This window comes from Lissotriton helveticus, chromosome 3_1, assembly GCF_964261635.1.
Source record: "Lissotriton helveticus chromosome 3_1, aLisHel1.1, whole genome shotgun sequence".
NCBI classification, from domain to species: domain Eukaryota; kingdom Metazoa; phylum Chordata; class Amphibia; order Caudata; family Salamandridae; genus Lissotriton; species Lissotriton helveticus.
Window position 1 is genome coordinate 983,057,814 of NC_136061.1, and position 27,979 is coordinate 983,085,792.

Below are 27,979 nucleotides of genomic sequence, written 5' to 3' on the forward strand. Positions count from 1 at the left end.
ACACGCCTGGCTACGCATTTCAGGGTTCAAAGCTGAAGTCCAAAGTGCCAAACTCAACCAGCCCTTTGATGAGCGACACTTATTCGGACCTAATGTGGATGTATCCCTTGAAAAGATTAAAAAGGATACCGATACAGCCAAATCTATGGGAGCCTGGCAGTTGCAGGCTCCCAGATGCTCTTTTCGCTGCTCATCTTACAGGGGCACCACCAGGGGATACTCTTCAGGCACACCCTCTACTTCTTACAAAACCCCCCACACAATCCACCTATAGTAGGAGCTACCAAAGAGGCGGTTACAGAGGTAACAACAATAAAGGCAGAGGTAAAAACAACAACTCCGGCTCTGCCTCCACCCCTGCCCAATGACTTCCCTCCCCTTCCCCGCCGCATTCCACTCCAGTCGGGGGAAGGCTACAACAATACCTGCCAGCCTGGAAAAACATTACGTCAGACAGGTGGGTGCAACAAATAATTCAGTCAGGTTACTGTCTCGAACTAACATCTACCCACCCCAAACATACCACCCAAACAGCGTCCAATGTCACAAGAACATTTGATACTGCTCAGACAGGAGGTAATATCCCTCCTGCAGAAAAATGCAATAGAAATAGTTCCCCTGCATCAGCAGAACAAAGGAGTATACTCCCTCTAAGGACGGATCTCTGAGGCCTATTCTAGACCTCAGACCCCTAAACCTGTACATACAATCAGACCACTTTCATCTGGTCACACTCCAGCAGGTCCTTCCACTCCTTTTACAAAACGACGTCCTTGCCACTATAGATCTCAAAGACGCTTACTTCCACATTCCTATCCACACAGCGCACAGAAAATATCTCAGATTTGTACTAGACGGGCAGCACTACCAATTCAAAGTACTCCCATTCGGAGTCACAACAGCACCAAGAGTGTTTACCAAATGCCTAGCAGTAGTAGCAGCACATCTAAGAAGACAGCATATTCACGTCTACTCCTATCTAGACGACTGGCTCATAAAAGCCAGCTCATACAGCCAGTGTGTACAACACACTCACACCACAATTCAACTACTCCACAACTTGGGATTTACAGTAAATCACACCAAGTCCCATCTGCAACCATCCCATGTACAAAAATATCTCAGTGCCACAATAAACACCAAAGTAGCACTAGCCTATCCCTCTCCAGCCAGGATAACAAGTGTACAAACTCTCCTAACAAAGTTCAAACAGCAACACTCTCTTCCAGCTCGAGTGTTCATGCAGCTCATAGGAATGATAGCATCTTGCATATTCATAGTACCTCACGCAAGACTACAAATGCGTCCGCTTCAAGAGTGCTTAGCACGCCAATGGAAACAAGCTCACGGTCAACTAACAGACGTAGTGTTGGTAGACAGTCGGACTCATCGCTCGCTGCAATGGTGGAGCACCAAAAACCTTTCAAAAGGCTGACCGTTCCTAGAGCCAGTTCTCCGGCTAGGGAGCTCATCTACTGCATCACACCATGCAAGGCAGGTGGACACCACAACAAAAGTCACTCCACATCAACCACCTGGAGTTACTAGCTGTATTACTAGCCCTAAAAGCATTCCAAAAGCAAGTATCAAGCAAAGCAGTCTTAGTCCGCACAGACAATATGACAGCCATGTACTACATAAACAAACAAGGGGGAACACACTCTCTACAGCTCTCTCCATTAGCGCGGCAGATATGGAGATGGGCTATACCAATAACAATCTTTCTCTTAGCCCAACATGTTCCAGAGTACAAAACACCATAGCAGATCTGCTAAGTCGACAGACACAGAAGATCCACAAATGGAAACTTCATCCACAAGTTCTTCAACCGTTCTTTCAACTGTGGGGACAACCTAAAATAGACCTCTTCGCTACCCACGAAAACGCAAAATGCCCAAGCTTCGCCGCCAGATATCCACACCCGCTGTCCAAAGGCAATGCGATATGGATGAACAGGTCCGGCAAATTTGCGTACGCTTTTCCACCTCTCCCACTACTTCCATTAGTGGTAGGCAAACTACAGCAACATTACCTAACACTCATTCTAGTTGCTCCAACTTGGGCCAGACAACCGTGGTACACCACGCTGCTGCAACTTTCTGGGGTACCACACCAAAAACTATGCCTATCTCCACGCCAATTAACGCAGAACCTTGGAGAGATCAGACACCCGGACCCAGCTCAGCTCAACGTAGCGATCTGGCTCCTGAAGTCATAGAGTTTGGTTACCTTAACCTCCCTCCAGACTGTATAAACGTTATTAAAAAAGCTAGACGTCCGACCACTAGAGCTTGTTATGCAGCTAAGTGGAAATGGTTTGTAATATACTGTCAAAACAACCACATCAATCCTTTAGATGTGTCTATTCAACACATCATAGGATACGTATTACACCTTTAAAAATGTAATTTAGCGTACACATCTATTAGACTGCACCTTGCTGTCATTGCAGCATAACTACAAAATAGGCAACATCTATCTCTCTTTAGAGTGCCTGCCATAAAGGCTTTTATGGAAGGACTCAAAAGAATAATCCCTCCTAGAACACCACCTTCAGCAGTGTGGAACTTAAACATTGTTCTCACACGGTTAATGGGACCTCCCTTTGAACCATTACATAAATGTGAATTGATATTCCTAACTTGGAAAGTAGCTTTCATAGAAGCTATTACTTCTCTCAGAAGAGTTAGTGAACTACAAGCATTCACCATTCAAGAACCCTTTCTGCAAATGCACCATAATAAAGTGGTTCTCCGTACTAATCCTAAATTCCTTAAAAAAGTCATTTCAAGAGGGGGGCGTGGCTAGCAGCCGACAAGATGGCTGCGTGCTAAGAAAGCTCCAGCGAAGAGGTGCCCTTTCTCATTAATCCGGACACTTATCCTGAAAGTTGATGAGAGGCCGGGGCTCCCGCAGACGTCTGTGACCGAGCAGCATTGATTGCTGCGGTTCTGGTCAAAATCCGCCAGCCGGAACCTGTGTCGGCCGCGACCACGAAATAGAGGCCTACTCCCGCCGAGGAAGCCGGGGTCTTGAGTATCCCACTTGCCCGACGGGCTCCGGGAGAAGCGCAGGGACGGAAGAGGCGGTGGGGCTGACCCGGACCCATCTACCGGGAGGAGGCAGGTGAGCTCCTACATATTCCAGCAGACCGAAGGGGCCGGTTGGGGGAGAGCGTGGCCCGGAGGCTTGATTCAAGGAACGGATAGGCCGGGGTGTGTGTGGAGCCTGGGCCTGGACTAACAGCACTCGCTGGGCCGCATCTACATGGAGGTTCGGAGGGGGACAGAGACACGGCTGGGGTGTCCGGGCCGCGGCAGGCTGCGCGACCCGAACACCCCCCCCATGCCCTCTCCCCCCCACGCCCCCTTGGGCCGGCCTACAGTGATACCATCGGCGGCCTGTTGCACTGACATTGGACTCCTCGGCTGGCCCTGCCATCGGGCCACGGCCATCTGGGGGTCTCTACACTGTGCCCCCCCTCCACACGTGGCCCCGGAGGTGGAAATCCCTGACTCTCGTAGCCCATATTGCCACTGCCAAGAGAGAAACCTAGACCCCCCATTAACTATCGCCCTGGTGGTGCAGTACCGCTCCCCCCCCCCCCCCCCCCCCGGGCCATGACGGACTCGGTCTCGCCTCCCCACCCCCCATGCATCGGCAAACACACTGAAGGACCTGTGTGGAGCGGGACACAGCCCATAATGGACCGGTACGCAGGAGGAAGTCGCTGGACAAGCTCGCCATCGCAGAGGCAGGCGCCATTACGCGGCAGCCCACATTGCCAACCCGGAGTGATATCATGTCAGGCAGAGGCCCCAGGAATCAAAATACACAAGCCAAGTTGGATAAATATGCCTACACAAAAGACTTTCTCCCACTGCTGGAGGGGAAAAATCAATCGAGTGGCACGCAAGGAGATGACTCTGCCACTAAAAGAAAAGTAACTTTGGAGGACATAATGGCGGCACTTGCCAACGTACAGACCACGGTGGGTTCCATTTCCTCAGAGGTGTCGCTACTCTGTGCGAATTTTAAGAAAATCACCGCCAGGGTTGTGGAGGTAGAGCGGACCACAAAGACTTTAACCAGCGACACAGCAATCTTACGAGCGTTACACGTTACGAGCCTGAGAGGTGCCCCACTCGATGCTGTTTCCAGCGAGGCTGAGAGTCGTGGCTGAAGGGAAGACATGGTTCTTCGAGACTCCTGAGGAGGCTTATGACTGGCTTGAAGGATGGCGAAGGGCGGGAGGACCCAGACGTGGAAACAGAGGGCCACACCAACGGACCGACGACTAGGGAGTGGACAGCCAGGAACTCTTTCCGCCAAAACAGGACAGCTCGCAAAGAGTGGACACGGACGACCTCAGCAATGGCTGAACTGGACCTGCGAAACACAAACTGTAGCTAAGACACCTGTTTAGTAACTGACATTGCACATGAGCCGGCTCTGGACGCTGGACAGAAGCGGACCCGGCCAGATAGTAGGGGTTGCATTCTCGCCGGATTTTGTACCCCCAACACGCAAGTACACTGTTGTGGGCTGGGATGGAGCACTCTGCTATGTTGGCGTGGCGGGCAGTTCAAAGTCCGTTGGGCAGGGAGGAGAGTTGAATTTTGGGGTTGGGAAGTTCAGATTTTCAGTTTTTTGGTTTTAGTTTACATCGGAACAGACCTCCGAACATGGTGCTTATTGCTAATCAGACACTTACATGACATGACAGGATTACATTTCTCAAATGGCACTCCACGTTTCGATGGTGACAGTTACACCTCACACTAATGCCCAGGCAGAGTCCCCGATAGTCCCGGTAGCCCTGCTCACATAGAACGTCCACGGACTAGGGGATAAAATTAAAAGAGGGTTAGTATTGCGAGCCTTGAAACATCAGGCCCCTGCACTGGTACTTCTGCAGGAAACCCATCTCACAGGCGCGGCATGTAAGGCAATGGATAGATGGGGGTTCAAAATGGTGGTACACTCTGAATTCTCCACGGGGTCTAGAGGAACGGGTGTTCTGTTACCAAAGAACTCCCCTTTTATGGTTTTACAAACTAAGCATGACTATCAGGGTAGGTTTGCGGCACTGCAAAAAAAAAAAAGTCATTTCAACCTTCCATCTAAATCAATCTGTTGAGCTGCCCGTATTTTTCTCGCAGTCACAAACAGTTGCATAAAGAGCTCTTCACACCTTAGATGTCAAAAGAGCATTGCTTTACTACATTGAAAGGACACAAACTTTTGGGAAGACAAAACAACTTTTTGTGTCTTTTTCACCACCACATAAGGGTAACCCCATATCAAAATCTGGGATAGCTAGGTGGATTGTCAAATGCATACAAATGTGTTACCACAAAGCTAAATGTACGTTATCTATTCATCCTAAAGGCCATTCTACTAGAAAAATAGGTCCTTCAATGGCATTTTTAGGGAACATTCCCCTAGAGGACATATGCAAAGCAGCTACATGGTCTACACCGCACACATTCACAAAACACTATTGTGTAGACGTGCAAACTAAACAACAAGCTACTGTGGGCCAAGCTGTACTAAAAACCCTGTTTCAAACCTCTGCAACAGATACTGGTGGTCGCCGCTAAATGTGGGTACTGCTATACAATCTATGCACAGTGTGTAATCTACAGCTCATATGCCTCGAACGGAAAATGCTACTTACCAGTATGCATCTGTTCTTTGGATGTAGAGCTGCAGAGTTACACACGCCCACCCGCCTCCCCTGCTACCTTTATCTGTTCCAGAATTATCTTAATTAGATACAAATTACATGGACATCCATACTTTTCTTGCAAAACTTCATCACTTCCCTAATGGCGAAAAACAATCTGGGGATGGAGCCGATGCCCATGCGCAGTATGATCCAAAGGAGGAGTCACCTATCCTGTGACTTCCAAAGATTTCTAGAACAAAAACAAACTACAAACATCCGGGTCCAACACTAGGTGGCCATCTATACACAGTGTGTAACTCTGCAGCTCTACATGCCAAGAACAGATGCATACTGGTAAGTAGCATTTTCCTTTCATTATGTTGCGCTTATGTGAAAGGGCCCTAAACATGTATCCACAATCAGAAACATAATGTATCAAATGGCTAATGCCGAGACTGATGTCATAAATTAAAGACACGTAATATGCCCAACGTGATGGGATGCAGTGACTCCAGTGCAAGGAAATACCTAGCAACAAGCTGTCAAATCTTGCTTCCACATGTAAAGAGAGCTTACTGTTTGAGTGGCGGTCACACCGCCATTCAATATTTGTTCCTTTAAATTTTACTTTTATAGGCTTCATTTCCTATTAATTATCACATATAGCTGTCAAGGTAGAATACTTTAAAAACACAGCAAAATGTGTTGCGTTGTTTAAAATGTCAGTATATTGTGCGTTTTTTAAAGCTACTGTAGGGGGAGTTGGAGCCCTTTCCACCACAAAACCCCTTTTATGCTATATTTATCCTTATATATAGTTAGCCTTGCCCTCCAAAACATTTACCTCTGGCTGTGGACCTGGTCCTACACTCAACATGCACACAGGATGTCAACTTATGGTTTTTGTTTTCACTTAACAGTGTACTGTACACAAGGAGGGCAGCATAGATAAATGTAGCCACATTTCAGATTCACAGCATGCACTGTGAGTGATGTACCCAGAGCATTGACAGTAGTCGACTACTTACTATGTGGGTGTGCTTGGTGTGCCCCTCCAGGTCAAAGGACTGGTCCTGGACCGCACATTACTAGAGACAGGCCTAAGCATCTGCACACATTTTAAGTTAGTGTGACACCAGTGCTAAAATGTAAGTCAGGAAACCAGTTTCACTACATTTGACCACTCAAGGTAGGGGGACACGCCTGTTTTCCATGCATGCGACATACCCGTCCCAACTCACAGGTTAGGCCAAAATGAGACTACTTCTCCTGAAACTGGTCATCCTCAACCCCTATGGCAAATTTCTGGAGTTTTTGTAGCTGATTCTTCTATTTACACAATTTTTGGTGGTAGTATCAAATGAAATCACATTTTACTTTTTCTTTTTTTGGAAAGTCTTGGCATAAGATTTTGAAGTCTTTGGTGATTTGCTATGACGGTCTAGCTAGAGCTCCGAGTCGGAAGTGACATGCGTAGGACCTACTTAGGAGCCACCCCCAGATAGCGCTGTTCCGGTTTGAGCTCATCTCAGTAATTTTTTGACAGACTTTTTTACTGAACGTTTGTTGGTTCTTTTTGAGAGATTTCCCTCCTTATGTGAGGATGTCACCAAAGACACTGTCTGTTTTCTAACCATGTGGTGTGTGTCACAGACAGATATATGTGACAGAGACCCACTTGGTGTGTTTGTGGTGCTTGGAGCATGACCATTACTTCTAGACCTGTGGGGACTTCCGTGCCATGTATCCGAAGGCTCTGAGGGAACATTCCCTCAAGCTCCTCACCGCCAGACATTGGACGACCCTGTTACACTCAAGATACCTGAGCGTGCAGAGGGGCCAGGGATCATTCACGGAGCCTCACTCTGTGATCTTCATAGTCCCCCAAAATATTCATGAAGTCAAAGAGGTCTTCAACTTCACTGCTCCCATCAAAGTCGTCTGAAGAGGTGCAGGAATGTCTGCACTGCAAGCATCGCGCTTTGGCGGAGACAGATTTTGCTCTTCCCTGATTACCTGGAGCCAGAGCAACCCCTGTCCAGCTTGAACAATGTTATGAGGCCATGCACCTCGTATTTCGATGCCCAGCTTAAGCACCTCAGGCCCCATTGGTTCAGGAGGGGCCCCACTGTATTGCAGCTGCAAGATCTGCCCTCATTCAGGCCTGTGTATCCCTTACTGGATCCAGAGTAGAGCAGCTGTTTAGACAGAGACCTTCCTCAGCATCTCCTCCAGTGCAGATGTCCCCAGCGCCTCCTGTGATGCCACACAACAGGACTATCCCCATCCTCAACCCCTACTGACACAGAGTCGGATGTGCGTCGCTCAATGCCGGTTCCAGTGCTGACTTAGGAGCCTGCTCTTCAGAGCGGATACAGTGCCTTTTACTCTTGATGGGCCTGAAGAGGGAGAGGAATGGGATGGGTCTGAAGAACTTTATGCTTACCAGCATCCATTAAATGAGGAGGACAACTGGTATGAGGAACTGGCAAATACTAGTGGGCTAGACATCTTGCCTGACACGGCCTTGGTCTCTCCTCTTACCGTGACTTCCGAGGTGGGAGCCTCTTTTGCTATGGTGATGTGTAGTGCTGCTGAGGTCTTGGACCTTCCGCTATCTTCAAGATGAATGTCTTGACAAAGGTACTTCAACCAGGAGTCCCCTGCCAAACTCGTACTCCCATTTAATAAAGCCCATACTGAATTCCTAATCAGGGCCTGGACAGCTCAAGCTGTGCCCTGCGCAGGCTCTCTCTACATAGGAAAATTCCCCGCGCCCTTCACCCTGATCCTGGGGACCCCAGTTTCCTTACCCAGCACCCCATCCTGGAGAGCTCGGTGGTCCAAGCCTCCACCACCAGAGTAAATCCTGGTTAATTCCCTACCACCCCACCGGATAGGGAATCCAAAAGACTGAATACCTTGGGAAAGATGATGTTTTCTTCCACAAGCCTGGCACTGCAGTGGGTGAACACTGCGTGCCTTTTGGGTCGATTCTTTCATTTTCTATGGGACTTGGTTGCACAGTTGCTACCTATGGTCTTGGAGGAGTCCGGAGCCATGCTCTCCCAAGCTGTTGCTGACGGGAGGGATGCAGCTAATTTCACTGTGGGCTGGACACAACCAGCGCACTAGGCAGAATGGTTTCATCGTCCGTGGCACTTCGGCGCCATGCCTGGTTGAGAATAACTGGCTTTTCAGGGGATGTCCAGATCTGGCTTATGGACATGCGTTTAATGTCTCCTTTCTCTTCGGAGACAAGGCGGACTGAGCGCTTCAAGGACAACAGAGCTACGGCCCGGTCAACTTTCTCTTTGGCCCAGCAGGGCTCTGCTCTGTGAAAAGTTAGCAGTGATCTTTCAGTCATTTTGGCTCTTTTGCGGTTGCTGGACCAGCCTTCTTTATTTAAGTCATCTGTTGTGGCTAGATTTCTTAAAGGCTTGCAGCACGTCGTCCCACCAGGCCATCCATCATACCCCAGTGGGATCTGAATCTTGTTCTCACCTTCTTGATGTGTGCACCCTTTGAGTCTTTGCACAGTTGCCCTCTTAGGCTCTTGCTTATCAAGACTGTCTTTCTAGCGCTCATAACATTAACAAGGAAGTTCCACTATTTGCAGGTGTGCTTGGCGCACCCTCCCTACTCCACATTCTACCTGGACAAACTAGTACTCCAGACACATTCCTCCTTCCTTCCGAAGTTTGTGACTGCCTTCCATATAGATCAAAACATATTCCTGCCTAACTTCTTTGCTCTGCTTATCCTTTCAAAGGAGAAGAAAGACTCCACTATCTGTCCCAGAGACCTTTGTCATCCTACCTGGAATGTACAAAAGATTCAACTCTTCATGGTACGTAGGAGCTGAGAAGGGGTATGCTGTGCAGTAATGGACCATCTTAAGATGGATAGTGCTCTGCATCAAGATCTGTTGCACATTGGCTTAGAAGCAACCCCCTGAGGATTTGCATGCTCATTCAACCACAGCTAAGGCTGCAACTACTGCGTTAACCCGCGGAGTCCCTGCCCTGTCCTGGATACCGGTCATGCAGCAACATGGGCATCCTTGCAATTGTTTACCAAACGTTACTGTCGGGACAGTCAGGTCTGTTGTGACGGGCACATAGCTCATTCGGTCCTACAGGACGTTTTAGTGTAAAATTGGTTTCACAGACCCACCTCTGGGGAGGCATTGCTTGGGTATCTATTTTAAGGTGGGGAATCTGTGGCTAGAAGTCTCTTATCAGATGAACAGGTTACTTACCTTCGGTAACGTCTTATTTTGTAGAGAGACTACCTAGCCACAAATTACTTACCGATCTCTCCACTCTTCAAGAAGATTACAGTGTAAGGGCCTTAGTTTTCTCACAGCAGTGGTCAGTTATCATTGTGGCGCCCATGCTCCTGGCATGGAAAGTGGTGAAAGTAACTGACATCAGCTTGCCGAGGTGCAGCCTGTATAGGTACCGCGCATATCCCTTCTGACACCGCCTACGAGGAACCGAACAACACCACCTACCGGCGTGAAGGGGTACCACGAAAATAAATCTTCCGGATCTTGGATGACGTTTGGGGATTCTTCTAACGTAATGAACCTGTGGCTAGAGTCTCTATCAAATATGGCAGTAGCAAAGGTAAATAACTTGGTTTTTTTTATCTACAAAGGCATATATGTAAGTTGAGGGTTTAAAATTGAAGTGAAAAATAATTTTTCTTTCTTCAATGTCTGTGTTGCATTAAGTGTATTCTCTTTCCCATATCTCCTTGGGCGAGGACTTCCAGAGAATGGAGGTTTAACAGAAAAGAATTTGCTTGCTATACAAAATTTCTGAATTGGGTTGCATAATTAAGAATTCATCTTAGCAGCACAGATGATAGATTGGTATATATTGATCAAACTGAACTGTCAGGAATGATAGGCCAGTGATGAAAGTCGCCCTGTGAGCATTGCAGGTGGTCTTGATCTGAATAATAGAATTGGGAATTTTAGAATTGTACAGTATACTTCTTATGGGGGGAAATCTGCCAGTATGAATATTCATCACTGTCATAACATAAGAAGTAGGGGTCGAAATAAGGCTGTTAATAGGGTAGAGGTAGATGGATACTGAAATTGTTCTAAATATCCACCAAGTAAAATTTTTGTGGATGTTCAAAAACATTTTTAATGTATAGTACCACTGTATTTACATATCTACACTTATCCCAAAAAGGGTTGAATAATTGATAGTGTTCAGCGGACGGGGTGTCTATATACTGAAAAATATTTTCCATGAAGTGTAAACTGGTATGATGCCAAATGCAAGTCTACCACAAGTAACCATGTTCCAGATAACAAAGCACTGATCAGTATGAGCTCTTCCAGAGATCTTTGTTTTACCTAGATTTCTAGGGTGACTTCTGGGGTTGTTTGTGAATCTTGAGAGAGTTATAAATCTAGTCCAAACCTGGAGGAGCACATGCTGGATAATTTCTGATCTGCTAAAGGTGGATGATGTGAGTCTGCCCTATTGTGTCATGAGGTGCTTCTTTTTACCTCACCCTGTCATTATCACAATGTACCAGGCTGCTCCTACCCCTTTCATTATATCCCTTTTTTTGTACTTGTCCCTCTGCTTCACATCATGCCAGGATATATTCCTTTCAGTTGTTCTCATACATACCTTCCCCTACATTTACCTGTCATGTATACCATTCTAGATTCCCTTAAACATCTCTCTTCGTCATGTTCTACCTTTCCTTTGCTTTCTCCCCTCAGTGTATTAACAATATTCACCCACATCTGGTTTGGTGTTGCAGGTTTCTCAGGCTGTGAAGTGGCTGGTGTCGCACACTCGTAGTGCATCGGAGCTGTGCTGTCAGACCCTCCTTCAGTTCATCGAGGATGGAGTTTGTCGCGAGTTCAGTGTTCCTTTCTGCCATGATCAGGCACAGCGGCATAGGGCCGGCCTGCCCTCCCAAGAACCCAGCGCCATTGTGGAGCTCTACAATAGTGTACTGTCATTTCTGGCAGATGTGGTGTCTTCAGATTACCTATCCGAATTGTCCTGGCCTGTCACTGAGTTCTCAGAACCTGGAGGGAATGCAGCACTCCCTCATCTTCAGTGGAATGCACCAGAGCATCTGACCTGGCTGAAGAAAGCAGTGCTCTCCTTCCAGATTCCACACATGGATCTTCCCCCATTACGTGGTATGTACAAAATAATCGGATAGGAAAGAATGTCATTCACCGTCAAACTTAAGGTGTTTAATGCTGATGCTGTGGGTTGTTGCGATTGGTGTTCATGCGGTGTTTTCTAAAGCTGTGTGTATAGAAGTGTAGGCTTGAAATGACTCTAGTCCAGTCCAGATCAAAGAATACCGTTGATTGCATAACTGTACAACTGTTCTTCTGTCTGCATCTCCCAGTGCCCAGTGTACCTCTTGTAGGGCATGTGGTAGCCTTGGGATGATAGCAAGTGTCCTATTTGCGGTATATTACAGTGACCCTGCACACACCCTTCCTCTTCTCTCCCCACCATATCCCCCAGGATGCAGAGATATCCCTGTCGCAGGGTGGGATTGGATTGGACTGGGCTGCCAGTGCCCTGGTTGGTCTGCATTGCTAATGACAGAAAGGCAGATTACTGTAAAAGGGGCTGCTTGCCAGGCAGAGATTCAGGGGTTTTGGAGAATGCCTAGTCTGACCCACCTGTACACCAGCCCTTTCCTTCTCACATGTGGGCAGCCTTTGGAAATCACTCTCAGGACGTGAGCTCTATTCAGTGTATTTTGTGTTCATGCACACCGTGCTGCTTTCTGCCAGGGAGAGGGCTGGGCATGGGGCCAGTAGGGAAGAAATAGGCAGCTGTACTACCAGTGACAACGACTGCTCCCTGTTAAGCGGTTGGCACATATGAACGGGGCATATAACTAATGTTCCTTCTCTAAAAAGTGGTCTCTCCATAAAGAGAAATTGCAAATATTCATTTCGTACAAGGAACACAGGAAGGAAATCTAACTCTCTGTCCCCTCTCCTGAAGTCTAGGTTACTCCAGGGAGAGGACTAGAAGTACACATTACTTCAATTGAGATTGAGGTGGACAGAGGCAGAATGGAACACTGCAAATGCTACAAACAGGCCTTAAGCTGAACAAGGAGTTGTCTTTTAGTAGGGATTAATTGAGCATTTTAATACAGTGTTCAGAGATAAGCCATGATTCACTAAGGCAAGGAGACCTCAGCAACCATCAGATTCTGCAAGTCATAAGGCGCGTCCCTGTGGTAATTGGGGCAATTAGTACTCGTAACTGCGCCCCAATGGGAAATACATTTTTGAGGAAAACTTGGTAGCCTTATGGTCTTTTCTTTTGGAATCTACAACTGTCATGTTCTTTTCTTTGGTGCATGCATTACAGACTTTAAGACCCAGAATGTGCACATTTACATTACAATCATGTTTTTAAAAAAATATGAAGTTTGTCTTATTCTTAACTATGATTTATGCGCTGTTTTTACTTTTTTCATCCAACAACGATTTATTTGCTCACACAAGTAAAGCAGTTGTGATTATTTGCATCGAGAATGTCTGTTTGTAGTAAAGTGAACATTATCTTTGGTATCTAGCCAGGTACTTTTAATGACGTTTAGGTCTAGACATAAATAATATTGTTTTTCTTTATCTAATCTTATGATCTTTTGAGTTATTTTTCTTCTTTTATGTCACATTTGGTTGAGAGTGCTCATCTTGTGGTTAGTGTTACAAATTCTTCTTTTTAGTTTCCTACAGTTCGAAATCTGAAAATGTTTATTGACAGTAGAAAATATGTGAGTCACAGAAACTGGTGGCAGGAGGATCCCCCTATCAACCCAAAATGAGTAAAAGCTGGTAAAAAAGAGGCAAGACATAAATGTATACGTTTTTGTATACAGGGACCCAATATAAATCATATGATGAGACTGAAAAAAGGAGTTACCCAGATGCAGACATCTAAAGTCATGACAACACGTGCAGACTACCTTCACACATATTCAGAAATGTAAGCTCTTGCCACTGAATACACTAATCATACATTTCTCACTTCAAGTGCCAATGGAAACAAAGCTTTCCACGACATTGCCTGGCACAGCTTCAAGGCATGGTTAGCATGAGCAGGTTGTGCTAAGGCAAATTTTAAATCTCAGTTTGTGCCTATTCCGGCAGGGCTACTCAGTTGACTGGCCTTCGCCAGTGCACGGGATGGACTTAATGCATTGGGATTTGGATATCCTTCTTTTGTTTTCTTCAATAAAAATATTTGTTTCAAAGATGTGAAAAATAATTGCTGAGCCATTCATAGTGGGGTTTCATTATGGACCGACGAGTGCGTGAAAAGGTGTGTGAGCCTATGCTGTTGCTTTCTTTGGATGTCCAGACCACACCTGGAGCTTCTTTGTGACCTATTAGTGTAGGTGTTTGTGGAGTGCTATGTTTTATTTATCTGAAAGAGACACGTTAGTATTAGATTCCTTACCTTAGAATATCCCCAGGCGTCAGACTGGATCCGGAAATTTATGCGTAGCAGTACCCTTGCGCGTCGGTAGGCGTCGTCTGCGGCTCCGCGTCAGTCGTCGGCGTCGTGGGCGCCGTGATGACGTCGTCGGAGTACTTAGACGCCGCCTCCGCGTGCTGACGTCAGTTCTTCTTTTTTCCACGCCAGCAAGCGCAGATCTGGAAAAAGCAGTAACCCTAGTCAATTTTGACTAAACTTTTTTGATCCTTTTGATTACTGTTTCGAAGTCTCTCGACTCCGAAAAGGTGCCGATAGGGATGCCCGGCTTCAAACCTTGTGACGATTGCGACCGGCTGATGTCGGTCACGGATCCTCACCGCGTCTGTTTGTCGTGTTTGGGCGTCGACCACGACGACAAGGCCTGCTCCGACTGCCGGGCCCTCTCTTCGCAAGCCAGGTGGGAGCGGTCCCGTAGGCGCCTCGAACTCCGGCAGTCGGCCCCGCGCCGTGAGAGGTCCCGATCCCATGGGAGGTCGAGGGACAGGTCGCGGGCCCGGAGCCACCACAGCTCCGAGAGTAGGCCGCACTCCTCCGGGTCGAAGTCGTCGTCTGGTAAGAGGCACAAGAAGTCCAAGCGGCGTCATCGCTCCTCGGACTCCCCCCCGACGCTCGGGCGATGCGGCCGGGGGTTCGGGTGACACCGCCCACGCGGCTCCGTCGGAGTCGCGGGTGCCGCGTCCAGCCCCATACCCTACGGTCCCTGGGCTCAACGCGTCGCCGGAGGAGGTCGAGTGCTTCCTCATGGCCATGAGGAAACTCTCTCCTCCGACGGGCTCCGCGGCGCCTCCGGGCCCAGCGGACCCGTCTGGGAGCCCTAGCGGGTCAGCGGCTCCGGCCCCGACGCCGTCGGGTGCTTCGGCCCCGACGCCGCCGATGCCTTCGGGCCCGGCGCCGCAGGTCCCTGTTATCCCGACGCCGCCGGCGCTTTCGGGCCCGCCGCCGAGGGGTCCAGTTGTTCCGACGCCGCCGGCGCATTCGGGCCCGGCTCCGCAGGACGCCGCTGGTCCTCCTTCGGGATCTGGTTTGTCGCCGGTGGATCTGACGACCTCCCCGGCGTCGGACCCTCAGGTGTCGCCTCCGGTGCCGTCCTCGGGCGGCGCCGATCCTGGTCCTCCTTCCGTTCCTGTTCGGCCGTCGGGACGGCCCCGTTGGGCGCCGCTCCCGACGCCGTTGGGTGATTTTCACTTTTATGAACAGGCCCCATTGGTTGAGGACCCTGAATTTCAGGAGATGGGTGAAGGAGAGGACTGGGAGGGGTCTGAGGACCCTCTGACCAGAGAGTGTCAGTCTCGTGAGGACTGGACAGAAGACCTTGGGGAGGCCAGTGGCCTGGACACCTCTCCAGACACTGGGATTGTCTCCCCTCCTACCGTGGCTTCGGAGGAGGGGGCAACATATGGTGTGGTGCTGATGAGGGCTGCCAAGGCCTTGGGCCTTGAGCTCCCCGTCGCGGCCGTGAGGACTAACCTCCTCACTGAGGTCCTTAAACCGCAGTCAAGCTCGGCCGAGCCTCTGCTGCCTTTTAATGAGGCCTTGACCGACGTTCTGCTGGGCACTTGGTCCAAGCCCGCTACGGGTTCGCCCGTAGATAGGAACGTGGCCAGACGCCACCGCCCGGCCCCGGGCGACCCATGTTTTCTGTCCTCCCACCCTACCGCCGAGAGCCTGGTCATCCAGGCCTCCAATTCCCAGACCGCATTCCCGTCCGCACCCCCGGACCGGGAATCCAAGAGGTATGACCAGTATGGGAAGAAGATCTTCTCCTCTATTAGCCTCGGCCTGCGGTCTTCTAACACCGCCTGCCTCTTGGGACGTTACACCCACTCTGTGTGGGATAAGGTCGCGGAAGTGCTGCCAGAGTGTCCGTTGGAGGTACGGGCCAAACTCGGCCAAGCCCTTGTGGAGGGTCGGGATGCAGCCAAATATTCCATCCGGTGTGGGCTGGATACCACTGACTCGCTGGGTAGAGCGATGGCAACGACGGTGGCGGTCAGACGCCACGCCTGGCTGAGGTCCGCCAACTTCTCGGCAGATGTCCAGAGCACGCTTATGGACATGCCGTTCGATGGCCGTCGCCTCTTTGGCGACAAGGCAGACCATGCGCTTGAGCGTTTTAAGGACTCCAGGGCTACGGCCAAGTCCTTAGGCCTCTCGGGCCAGCGCCAGCAATCGGCTGCCTATCACTCCTTTCGTGGCCACGGAAGGGGTGCGCCCACACGTGCCGCCAGCCACGCACCGCAGGGCAATACCCAACGCGGTGGCGGCCGTGGGAACCGCCGTCCTGGTGATCGGGGGCAGCGGCGAGGTCAGTCCACACCTTCCCCCGCAGCATCCGCCTCTAAACCCTCCTAGTCCGTGCTTTCAGGCCCATGTGACGCCAGTGGGAGGCAGGGTTCGCCATCACCACCTTCACTGGCGCACTGTCACGTCGGACAGGTGGGTGCTGCAAATCGTCCGAAGGGGCTACTCCCTCCCCTTCGAGGCGACTCCTCCAGCCATGCCACCGCAGAACCACCGTGTATCGGGGGATCACTTGCAACTTCTGCGGGAGGAAGTTACGGCCCTCTTGGCCAAGGGGGCCATCGAGCGCGTTCCTGGGCCAGAAGTAGGGTGTGGTTGCTACTCCCACTACTTTCTGGTACCCAAGAAGGGCAAAGGGGGCCTACGCCCTATCTTGGACCTACGGGACGTCAGCGGCTTCCTCCGGAAGGAGAAGTTCAAGATGCTGACACTGGCTCAGGTCCTGGCTGCCCTGGACGGAGACTGGATGGTAGCGTTGGACTTGCAGGACGCTTATTTTCATATCCCCGTCCTGCCTGCCCACCGGCGCTACCTGCGGTTCATGGTGGGCCACGAGCACTTTCAGTTTACCGTGCTCCCCTTCGGCCTTACCAGCGCCCCACGGGTGTTCACGAAGGTGATGGCGGTGGTCGCAGCTCATCTGCGCAGGTTAGGGGTTTCAGTCTTCCCCTACCTCGACGACTGGTTGTTGAAGGCGGGCTCGCCCCAGACAGTCGTCAGCCACCTCCAGACGACGGCAGACCTCCTGCACCAGCTGGGGTTCTCCATCAATGTGCCGAAGTCACACCTGTGTCCCTCTCAGAAGCTCCTCTTCATCGGAGCGGTTCTGGACTCGGCGAGGTTTCTGGTTTATCCGCCCGAACAGCGGGTCCGGGATATTCAGGCTTTGATTCCCATCTTTCAGCCGTTATCCTGGGTTTCGGTCAGGTTGACGCTGCGGCTTCTGGGGCTGATGGCCTCCTGCATCCTACTGGTGCATCACGCCAGGTGGCGGATGCGGGCTCTGCAGTGGGACCTGAAGTTTCAGTGGGCCCAGCATCAGGGCAACCTATCCGACCACGTCCTGATCTCGGAGGGCACTGCGAGACAGCTGCAGTGGTGGCTTACGGACCGCGATTGGGTCAGCGGCAGATCCCTCTCCCTTCCCCAACCGGAGCACGTAGTTGTGACGGACACATCCCTCCAGGGATGGGGAGGCCACATGGGAGAGGCGGAGATCAGAGGCCTCTGTTCTCCGGCGGAGACCCGGCTCCACATCAACCTGTTGGAGCTCAGGGCGATTCGTCTAGCGCTGAAGGCATTCCTCCCCTCTGTCCGGGGGAGTGTAGTGCAGTTGTTCACGGACAACACCACCGCCATGTGGTACTGCAACAAACAAGGCGGGGTGGGGTCGTGGATCCTTTGTCAAGAGGCTCTTCGCCTTTGGCAATGGCTGGAACGCCAGGGCGTGACCCTGGTGGCTCAACACCTGGCAGGTTCTCTGAACGCCAGGGCGGACGAGCTCAGCCATCGGTGCATGATGGATCACGAATGGCGTCTGAACTCGGACGTGGCGCGAGGCCTCTTTCAGCAATGGGGAGAGCCTTGGTTAGATCTATTCGCCACCGAAGAGAACGCGCAATGTCATCGGTTCTGCGCGTTGGAATTTCCAAGGCAGCAGTCGCTCGGAGACGCTTTTCGTCGCGAGTGGAGTTGCGGTCTGTTGTACGCCTTTCCGCCTATACCACTTCTGCCCAGAGTGCTGAAGAAGATCAAGCGCGACCGGGCCCAAGTCATCCTTGTGGCTCCGGACTGGGCACGAAGGTACTGGTATCCAGAGCTACTCAGTATGTCAGTCGATCCCCCGGTTCGTCTGCCTCTTCAGGAGGACCTTCTGTCGCAGCAGCAGGGGACGGTCCTCCACCCGAACCTGTCCAGTCTCCACCTCCATGCTTGGAGATTGAGCGGCGACAGTTGAGGCCATTTGACTTGCCTCCTGAAGTCTGTAACATCATTCTGGCAGCCAGGCGTCCCTCCACAAAGTCGGTATACGCCTGCAGGTGGAACAGATTTGTGGCATGGTGCACAGCAAAGGCTGTGGATCCCCTTTCTGCCCCTCTTTCTGAGGTTCTTCTCTTCCTTCTTTCTCTTGCCCAGCAGGGCTCTGCTCTGGGCACTATCAAGGGCTACCTTTCTGCCCTTTCAGCTTTTCTCAGGCTACCTGATCAGCCTTCTTTGTTCAAGTCCCCTATTGTTAACAGATTTCTTAAGGGCATCACTCACACGTTTCCTCCTGTTCCGTTTGTGATGCCTCAGTGGGACTTGAACCTGGTTTTAACATTCCTGATGTGCGCTCCCTTTGAGCCACTTCACAACTGTCCTCTTCGCCTTCTGACGTTGAAGACTGCTTTCCTGGTTGCCATCACCTCTGCCAGGAGAGTGAGTGAGCTCCAGGCTCTTTCTTGTACTCCACCTTTCCTTTCTGTCCATCCGGACAAAGTGGTGCTTCGTACCAAACCTTCTTTCCTGCCCAAGGTTGTCACGGCCTTTCACATCGGGCAGTCTATCACCTTGCCAACCTTCTTCCCGCCACCGCATCCCTCTAAAGAGGAAGAGCGGCTTCACCGTCTGGACCCAAAACGTGCGCTCTCGTTCTATTTGGATCGCACACGCCAGTTCCGGGTGGATGACCAACTCTTTGTTGGTTACGTGGGCGCCTAGAAGGGGAAAGCGGTGCACAAGAGGACCATCTCCCGGTGGATCATCCTGTGTATCCAGGCTTGCTACTCCTTGGCTAGGAAGGAGCCCCCGGTTGGACTGCGGGCTCATTCTACCCGAGCGACGGCGACCACCACTGCCCTGGGCAGAGGTGTGCCCTTACGAGACATCTGTCAGCCAGCTACGTGGGCATCGCTGCACACGTTTGCGAGACACTACTGCCTGGACAGCCAAGTCCGAAGGGATGGCTTTTTTGGCCGTTCCGTCCTCCAGGACTTTCTGGTGTGATTATTGGTTCGCAGACCCACCACCGGGGTTGGTATTGCTGGGGTATCTATTCTAAGGTAAGGAATCTAATACTAACGTGTTTCTTTCAGATGCACAAGTTACTACTTGTGTAACGATATATCTGTAAGAGACAATAGTTAGTATTAGATTCCTTACCGACCCACCCGTCCTCCCCGTTCTGCGAACCAATATCTAGGGTTAGGGTTGTCCCCTTCAGGGCCCTAGTTTCAATGGCACCAGTGTTGGTTTTTAACATGGCTCTGCGTTTCTGGCGCGGAAAAGCTGTGTCTAAGAACTGACGTCAGCACGCGGAGGCGGCGTCTAAGTACTCCGACGACATCATCACGGCGCCCACGACGCCGACGACGGACGCGGAGCCGCAGACGACGCCTACCGACGCGCAAGGGTACTGCTACGCAAAAATTTCCGGATCCAGTCTGACGCCTGGGGATATTCCAAGGTAAGGAATCTAATACTAACTAATGTCTCTTACAGATATATCGTTACACAAGTAGTAACTTGTGCTTTAAAGTACATTTCTTATAAAGAAAATGTTGTACCTAAATGTAAGCATCTGTCTACCTTTATGAACAGGCAGTTGCAATTGAGGCTTTCATGGTTGCCATACTGTCATGTTGCTCATGATGGATTTAAGGTGTATGATGATGTATTTGTTAGCCCCTCTGTTGAAGACTGCCATTGGTTTCTTTGGAGCCTCGTTTTCTAATCTTCATCAGGCTCAACTGAAAATGAAGCGTTTCTATTTGGTCTTTATTCACACTATTGCAATGCAATAAGATGAAATAATGTACAGAAAATTGATTGATCTGTATATTATTTTGAAGTTTTTGTCAAAAAAGGGTCCCAGTTGCAAGCCATATGGCCACTGCCAACATCTTTAGACTGCGTTTTTGTATATATTTGTCTTTCCAAAGATAATTAATAAAGCAACAAGGTAGGTTCACATGCGCTTAAATCATTGTTAACATCAGTCCGTTTTGAAACTCCAATTAGGATGCATTAACAATTTATTTGAAACCTCGATCATTCACACTAGGTCCACGCTGTGTATTGATGATGGTCAGTCAATTATATACAGCAGGCAAAACAAAATATATCATATAAGATAATCAGTGTGCTAATATAGGAAAATAAAGAAGCGTTTGTAACTCCAACTATGCCGTCAGAGTACTTGGAACCCATTGTGATATTATGAATTTGTGATGGTTTTGGATTGTTTTATGGTCGGTCCTATTCTCCATTACGATTCTCTGGCTAAATACCAATGATGTTCACTTTCACTAGCACATTCTGAAAAAAAATGGCATTCTTAATGTAAATAACCACAGGCTCTTCACGAGGTACACAATGAAGTTACTTTTATTGCAACACGTTAAAGTGTTGCAGCCTAAAATCATGTGCAAGAATAATTACTTTTATATGTATTAAAAATAGGTCTGTGTTATAACGGTATAATAGTTGGCACTAAAGCTTTCTAATGATTGTACCACCAAAAATACATGAAAGTAATGTAATAGTAAAACAATGGATCACGGCTGAATCAAATTTCCAGCATAATTTGTTGCTTGAGAGGGTGTGGCCTAGCAGGCTAAGATAGTGGTTGCGCTCCTGCCAGAAACAGCCAACCCATCTTGATCCATCCTAATCTTGAAGCAAATCCTTATCTCTGATATATACGTATGCAGTTGGTCAGGCTGGGATTCTGCAGTGGTGATGACATTGGACCCTGCGTGGTGTGGAGAATGAGCGATGATTGTGGCCTGAGCGGTTCCTGTCTTGGATGCGTGATGTGGGGCCAGAGATACCACATAGCCAGCTATTTTTTAACTTCACTATTTTCACTTTGACCTTTCCACTCCCACATTACACATAGTATATGCACTCCTAAGTGCTCCTACGTCTCCGTTGGTTGTAGCACGCCCGTCTCGCAGCTGGGGTGGGAAGAACCGGATGATGAAGCATGCCGCCAAGAGATCTTTTGGTGGGCAGGGTTATTTTAAGAACACATTGTGTTTCCCTATACTTTGGTAGGGTACACATAGTTCATGAACAGTGTTGAACCTCCTTAGGAAGGATATCAAGGTGGATTCTTTGTGGTTTTTCATGATAGATAGAGGAGGACGAGTCCACCTTTTGTTTCAACCTCTTCACAGCCTTTCTTGTTTATTAGTGCTCTTATTGGAAGTGCCAGTGGGAAAGAAAATCAGTGGCCATATCCTGTGTGGATAAAATTGATTACCAGTCATGTCAGTTGGGGGAATAATACGTGTGCACTCATATTGAAAAAATAAGTTACTCTATTTGGCACTTGACTCTCGTAGGGTAAATAAAGTGAGGAATCCATGCCTACTGTTGGTGGTAGTAGGATTAGAAGCATATTTAAATTCTGATGTACTGCATAATACTGAGCAACATCAGTGCGTTATGTTCAAAAAGAAAAAAGTACTTTAACATCGGGTTAGATAGTTCAGTTAAAAATAGACAGAAAACAAGAAGTTGTGAGTACCTTCAGGAGCCAGTCAATAGCTCCAGGCATCATTATAGCTCCTCCATACTGGCAGTATGGGTCAGATGCACAAAGTCCGTTTGTTGCAACTCCTGTAAGAGTTTGCAAAAACAAAAGCATGTTTTACAGTGTAGAAATGTTCTTTTACAAATCAGAAATTTCTTTTCAGCTTGTAAAAGGGTTTGCAACTCTTTTCCGAAATTACAAATAGGTGGGGAGTATTAAACTAGTGTTCCCCTTTTATTTACGAGTCGGAAAGGTAGGCGGCAATGGTCTTGGGCCGCAGTTGCCCACATAGGGACAGCTTGCTCATGACAGAAGCCTCAGTGGGACTAAACAGTGGGTGGGAGGCCTGCTCCCATGCAATTTCCTCCGAAGTGGGAAACATTTTGTTATAAAGTAGCCCACATCCCTTTTAAGGACGTCTATGCTTTTAAAAGAATAATAGTCTGGGTAAGGGAAACACTTCAGTTGTCCACCAGTAAAGTCACAACTCTTACAACTAGCACAACTGTAAAAAGATCAAGTGCCTACCTGACCTACAGCTGCAAATGTATTGGGTTATGGGATCTAATTGGTGGCCATCATGCCCTAAAGACCAAATATAATGTATAATCCATTGCCTTTTTTGAGTGCGTCATTTCCATTTTCTTAATATGTTTGTCCCTGGGGAAGTGTGGGCAGAGTAGAGCTTTAGAGTAAGAATAGACTACTACGGAACTGGGCTACTAAACCTATCCTCTGATGGCTCTGAACTAGTCCCTTACTTAGAGAGTATGACAGAATTAAGGGTAGCAGCTGTTCTTTGTTTGGGGATGTGGGTTAGGTCCTTAGCTTTGCAGATATGTTCAGTTAATCAGTAGCATTCAGGTGAGGCTACTACCACATCCTACTTGCTGTTTTTCGGGTGAACCTTGTTTAGCTTCTCCCAAACTCTGATTGTGATCACTCTGCTTGCAGTGCTTATGGTAAGTATAATTGTTGCATCCTTGAAGCATGTTATGCATGTTGTGAATGTTGTAGAGTCACAAACCAATTTGCTTTTAGTGTAAGCCTCATCAGGTATTTGATGTACATGACTTTCTTTTTTATATAGAATGGTTTTGTGCAGTACAGGAATATTGTCTGTGTTTGAATGTGCATTTATATAGAATGGTTTTGTGCAGTACAGGAATATTGTCTGTGTTTGAATGTGCACATCACACTTTGTTTTATGTTAAAAAAAAACAATGTTTACTTTTTCTTTTCTATTGATTTTCAGCTCCCTGGCGTCCTGTCTGTTCCATGATTTTTCAGTATGTGTCTCAGATTCCCAGTTCCCTGCTGACCCTACCGATTCTGGAATCTCGGGTGGAAAATCTCCTGAGTAAGACCTATGCCAGATGGAAGAGAGAGGAATTTACCTTCTCCGGAGAGGAAGGACCCTCCGTCCAGGACATCCCTTGGGACAATCTTTTCATGCTGTGTATTGACCACAAACTCAGGGATTGGAAACCACCAAAACTGCCAATTGCTTCAGGTCACTCTACTGCTGGTTATTGCTTTTACATATGACAGTATATATTGTGCTGGTTTGAAAGTCACTAGTGGCTCTCACCAGGGTTTTAGTCATAGAATGTAGGAGTCGTTTTTTCTTTAAAGGACTCTGCTTGTGCCTACTTCCTGTCTGTTTTGCCACTTTTTTCAACTTCATTTAATCAGAGGAGAATATTCTACATGCCACTGTGATGAATCTCCATTTCTAATTTTGGTTTTGTTTCTGATTCACATAGATGCCTTGACTGAGGATGGCCAGGTTGGGGTGTACTTCTTCAAGGATGATCTTAAGAAGTTTGTGCAGCCAGTGTCTTGGGAACATGCTCGAATGAACACGCTGAAAGAGATCGAAGAGCGAGGGTTTGAGAGGTAACAACTTGTTCTCTGAGGAGAGTGCAGCATCCTAAGCCCCCATGCGCGCAGAGAAGTCCACAGTGAATTGAAGACATAAGAGGCTGCAATATGAGAAGTGTACTATGAACCTATGCTTAGGAATAGACTTTGGGAGTGAGTGAAATCTTCCTAGCGTTACCTCATATGGCATACATATTGCTCATGAGAACTACGGGTTTTATATAATGTTGGGCTTCATATTGACAATCGGGACTATCATGGTGTATTTTTTTTTCACAAGATGCCCCTTTTCACATTCTGATTTCATATATATATATTTATATATTTATTATATAATATATATATTCGAGGCATATGAGCTGTAGATCATATGCTGTGCTGCACAGATCGCCAACAAGTGTTGAGTCCGGATGTTTGCACTTTCTTTTTCTTTTTCTTTGATGACGTTTTTCCAGTCACGAGGTAGGGGACTCCTCCTTTCAGTAATAGTGCGCATGGGCATCGCCTCCATTGTTAGATTGGTGATAATGGAGTTAGTAAGAGTAGTAAAAGGAGATGTCCATGAATGCATGTATCTAAGTAAGATGTTACAGCAACAGGTATTGGTAGGGGAGGCGGGTGGGTGCAAATGACTCTACAGCTCTATATGCCAAGAACAGATGCATACTGGGTAAATATCATTTTCTATTCGAGGCATATGAGCTGTAGATCATATGCTGTGCATAGACTATATAGCAGCTATTTCCCAAAGCAGTGGCTAACCTGTATCTGTTGCAGTGGTCTGAAATAGTGTACGTAAAACTGCCTGGCCCACTCTAGCTTGTTGTCTTGCTAACACAGCTACACAATAGTGTTTTGTGAATGTGTGAGGTGTAGACCATGTTGCAGTTTTGCATATCAACCTACTTCAAGTCACATTGACTTGACCACTATGCACATTTGCTCAATGCAGTCGAAGTTTTTCTATAAAATATTTATACAACAATTCATTCAAAACTTTTAGTGCTCACAGTTAATTCTTGGGCTAACTGATTTGAAAAAATCCATCAACTCAATCTCAATAGTTTAACACAAACTTTTCATTTTAATCCAATTCTTGTTTAATTCCATTTCAAATCATTTGAAAACAGAAACTTCAATGATTCCAATCTTTCATTGTTGCCCAATGCATTTCGGGCCCAGGGCCCTTCTTCTGGGGCCTTAAATCTATAAAGTACATAAATGAAATCAAATTTGCATATGTCATCTATGGGTATATTTCCTAAGAATGCCATAGAAGCCCCTAGTTTGCGTGTAGAGTGTGCTCTAGGGGAAACTGTTAGTTTGTTTTGCTTTTGCATAGCATATTTGAATGCACTTGACTATCCACCTTGCAATTCCTGATTTTGATATGGGATTGCCTTTGTGTGGTGGAGCAAAAGCAACACAAAAGTGATTTGTGTTACGGAAAGGCTTTGGCCTTTCTATGTAATAAAGCAATGCTCTCTTCATATCTAATCTGTGTAGGGCACGTTCTGTCACTGAATCTGGTTGAGGGAAGAACACAGGTAGCTCAACAGATTGATTGATATGAAAAGCAGAAATGACTTTAGGAAAGAATTTAGGATTAGTCAGAAGAACCACTTTATTTTGGTGCATTTATAAAAAAAAGTTCTTGTATAGTTAATGCCTGAAGCTCACCCACTCTTCTGAGTGATGTGAAAGCAATGAGGAAAGCAGCTTTCCATGTGAGAAATTGCAGTTCACATTTGTGCAATGACTCAAAGGGTGGACCCATTAGACTGGTGAGAACAATGTTGAGATTCCACACTCTAGTAGGTGGACGTCTTGGGGTAATGACTCTTTTGAGTCACTCCATAAAGGCTTTGATAACAAGCCCTCTAAAAAGAGATAGATGTCTATTCTGGAGGTATGCAGCTATTGCAGCTAGATGTAAACATATGGACGTGTACGCTAAATTGGAAAGTTGTAGTTGTAAGCAATAACATATAATGTTTTGTACAGAAGAATCAAGCGGGTTGAGGTGGTTGTTATTACAGTATATCACAAACCGCTTCCACTTTGCTGCATAGCAGGCTCTTGTGGTAGGACATCTAGCTTCTTTGATAATATTCATGCAGTCTGGTGGTAGATTAAGATAGCCAAACTCTAAGACTTCAGGAGCCAGATCGCCAGATTGAGTTGACTGGGATCTGGATGTCTTATGTCTCCATGGCTCTGTGTGAGGAGATTGGGTGTAAGACTTAGTTTTTGATGTGGAACCACTGAGAGTTCCAATAGGGTTGTGAACCAAGGTTGACATGCCCATGTGGGAGCAACTAGGATTAGTGTCTGGGACGCTTAATTGAGTTTCTGAACTACTAATGGAATGAGTGGGAGAGGCGGAAAAGCATAAGCTAATATCCCTGACCAATTCATCCACGGACAATGGGCGTGGATACCTGAACGCAAAGGTTTGGCATTTTGCGTTTAGATGTGTGGCGAACACGTCTATGTGTGGGAATCCCCATCTTTGGAAGAATGGGAGGAGAACTTGAGGGTGTATTTCCCATTCGTGGATTTGCTGTGTCTGGCGACTGAGCAAATCTGCCATCTGATTGTGTACTCCTGTAAGGTGTTCTGCTAGGAGATATATTTTGTGATGTATGGCCCATTTCCAGATGGTCTGTGCTGTCTGTGACAGCTGGAGTGAGTGTTTCCCTCCCTCCTGTTTTTGTATGTAGTACATGGCTGTCATATTGTCTGTACGAATTAGAACAGTCTTGCATACTAGCTGAACTTGAAATGATTTCAGCGCCAGAAAAATCGCTAGCAGCTCTGGATGATTTATATGAAGCAGTTTCTGCTGCAAGCTCCAAATGCCCTAAATTTGTGGGTTTGGAGATGTGCTCCCCAACCTGTCAGTGATGTGTCTGCTGTCAGTACTATCTGTGGAACCGGGTCACTGCAGAGAGCGATGGGTGCCGCCGTCTACCAACACTAGATCTGGATAACGGACCGTGAGCTTGGTTCCACTGACATGCTAAGCATTCCTGTAGGGGACGCATTTTAAGTCTTGCCTAGGGGACTATAAAAATGCAAGGCGCATCATTCCCAGTAACTGCATGAACACTCGAGCTCGTAAGGAGTGTTGAGGCTGAAACTGAGACATCAGGCTTTGTATATTCCGGACTCTGGCTGGAGTTGAGTATGCTAGAGCTTTTTGTGTGTTTATAGTAGCTCCTAGATATGCTTGGGATGTGGATGGTTAGAGATTTGGACAGATTTACTCTAAATCCTAGCTCGTGGAGCAATTGCACAGTTATTTGTGTGTGGTGTAGATAGCTGTTGTGCGAGCTGGCCTTTATGAGCCAGTCGTCTAAGTATGGGAAGACATGAATATGTTGTCTTCTTAGATGGGCTGCGACTACTGCCAAGCATTTTGTGAAAACCCTGGGTGCGGTTGTTTCTTCGAATGGGAGGACTTTGAATTGATAGTGCTGACCTGCTACCACAAACCTGAGGTATTTGCAGTGCGCAGGGTGTATTGGAATATGAAAGTAAGCGTCTTTTAAAGCCAGAGTGGAGAGAAAGTTGCTTTGCTGAAGAAGGGAAAGCACTTGTTGGAGTGTTACCATATGAAAATGGTCCAACTGAATGTATAGATTTAGTTCTCTGAGGTCTGATATAGGCCTGAGAGAGCCGTCCTTTTGGGGAATTAGAAAGTAGAGGGAGTACACTGCTGTTATTGTAAAGGGACTGGTTCTATCGCACCTTTCTGCAACAAAGAAAGAACCTCTTTCTTTAGAAGGGTGAAATGTTCTTGTGACATGAGGTGTGACCTTGGAGGAATGTTCGGTGGAGTGCTTGTAATCTCCAGGCAATAACTAGATTGGATAATTTGTAGAACCCATTTGTCTGATGTAACCGTATTCCAAATGGGTAGAAATTGGTAAAGACGTCCCTCAACAGGGGTGGAATGGTTGGTGGTATGGAAAGGAAGTCACTGTTTGGTGTTTTCAGGGGAAGCACGTGTTGAGTTACCTCTGCGTCTTCCCTTGCTGTTGTTTCCTCTATATCCACCTTAATAATAACCTC

At 47.8% G+C, this 27,979-nt stretch overlaps 1 protein-coding gene across 1 annotated transcript in view; it reads left to right on the top strand.

Moving 5' to 3' along the window:
- Window positions 1-27,979, top strand: part of MCM3AP (minichromosome maintenance complex component 3 associated protein) — a 642,417-nt gene that overhangs the window by 572,262 nt on the left and 42,176 nt on the right. The window contains exons 24-26 of the mRNA XM_078681440.1: window positions 11,468-11,858; window positions 23,274-23,531; window positions 23,785-23,917. Coding sequence (XP_078537566.1) covers window positions 11,468-11,858; window positions 23,274-23,531; window positions 23,785-23,917 — 782 coding nt within the window. The remainder of the gene's footprint in view (window positions 1-11,467; window positions 11,859-23,273; window positions 23,532-23,784; window positions 23,918-27,979) is intronic.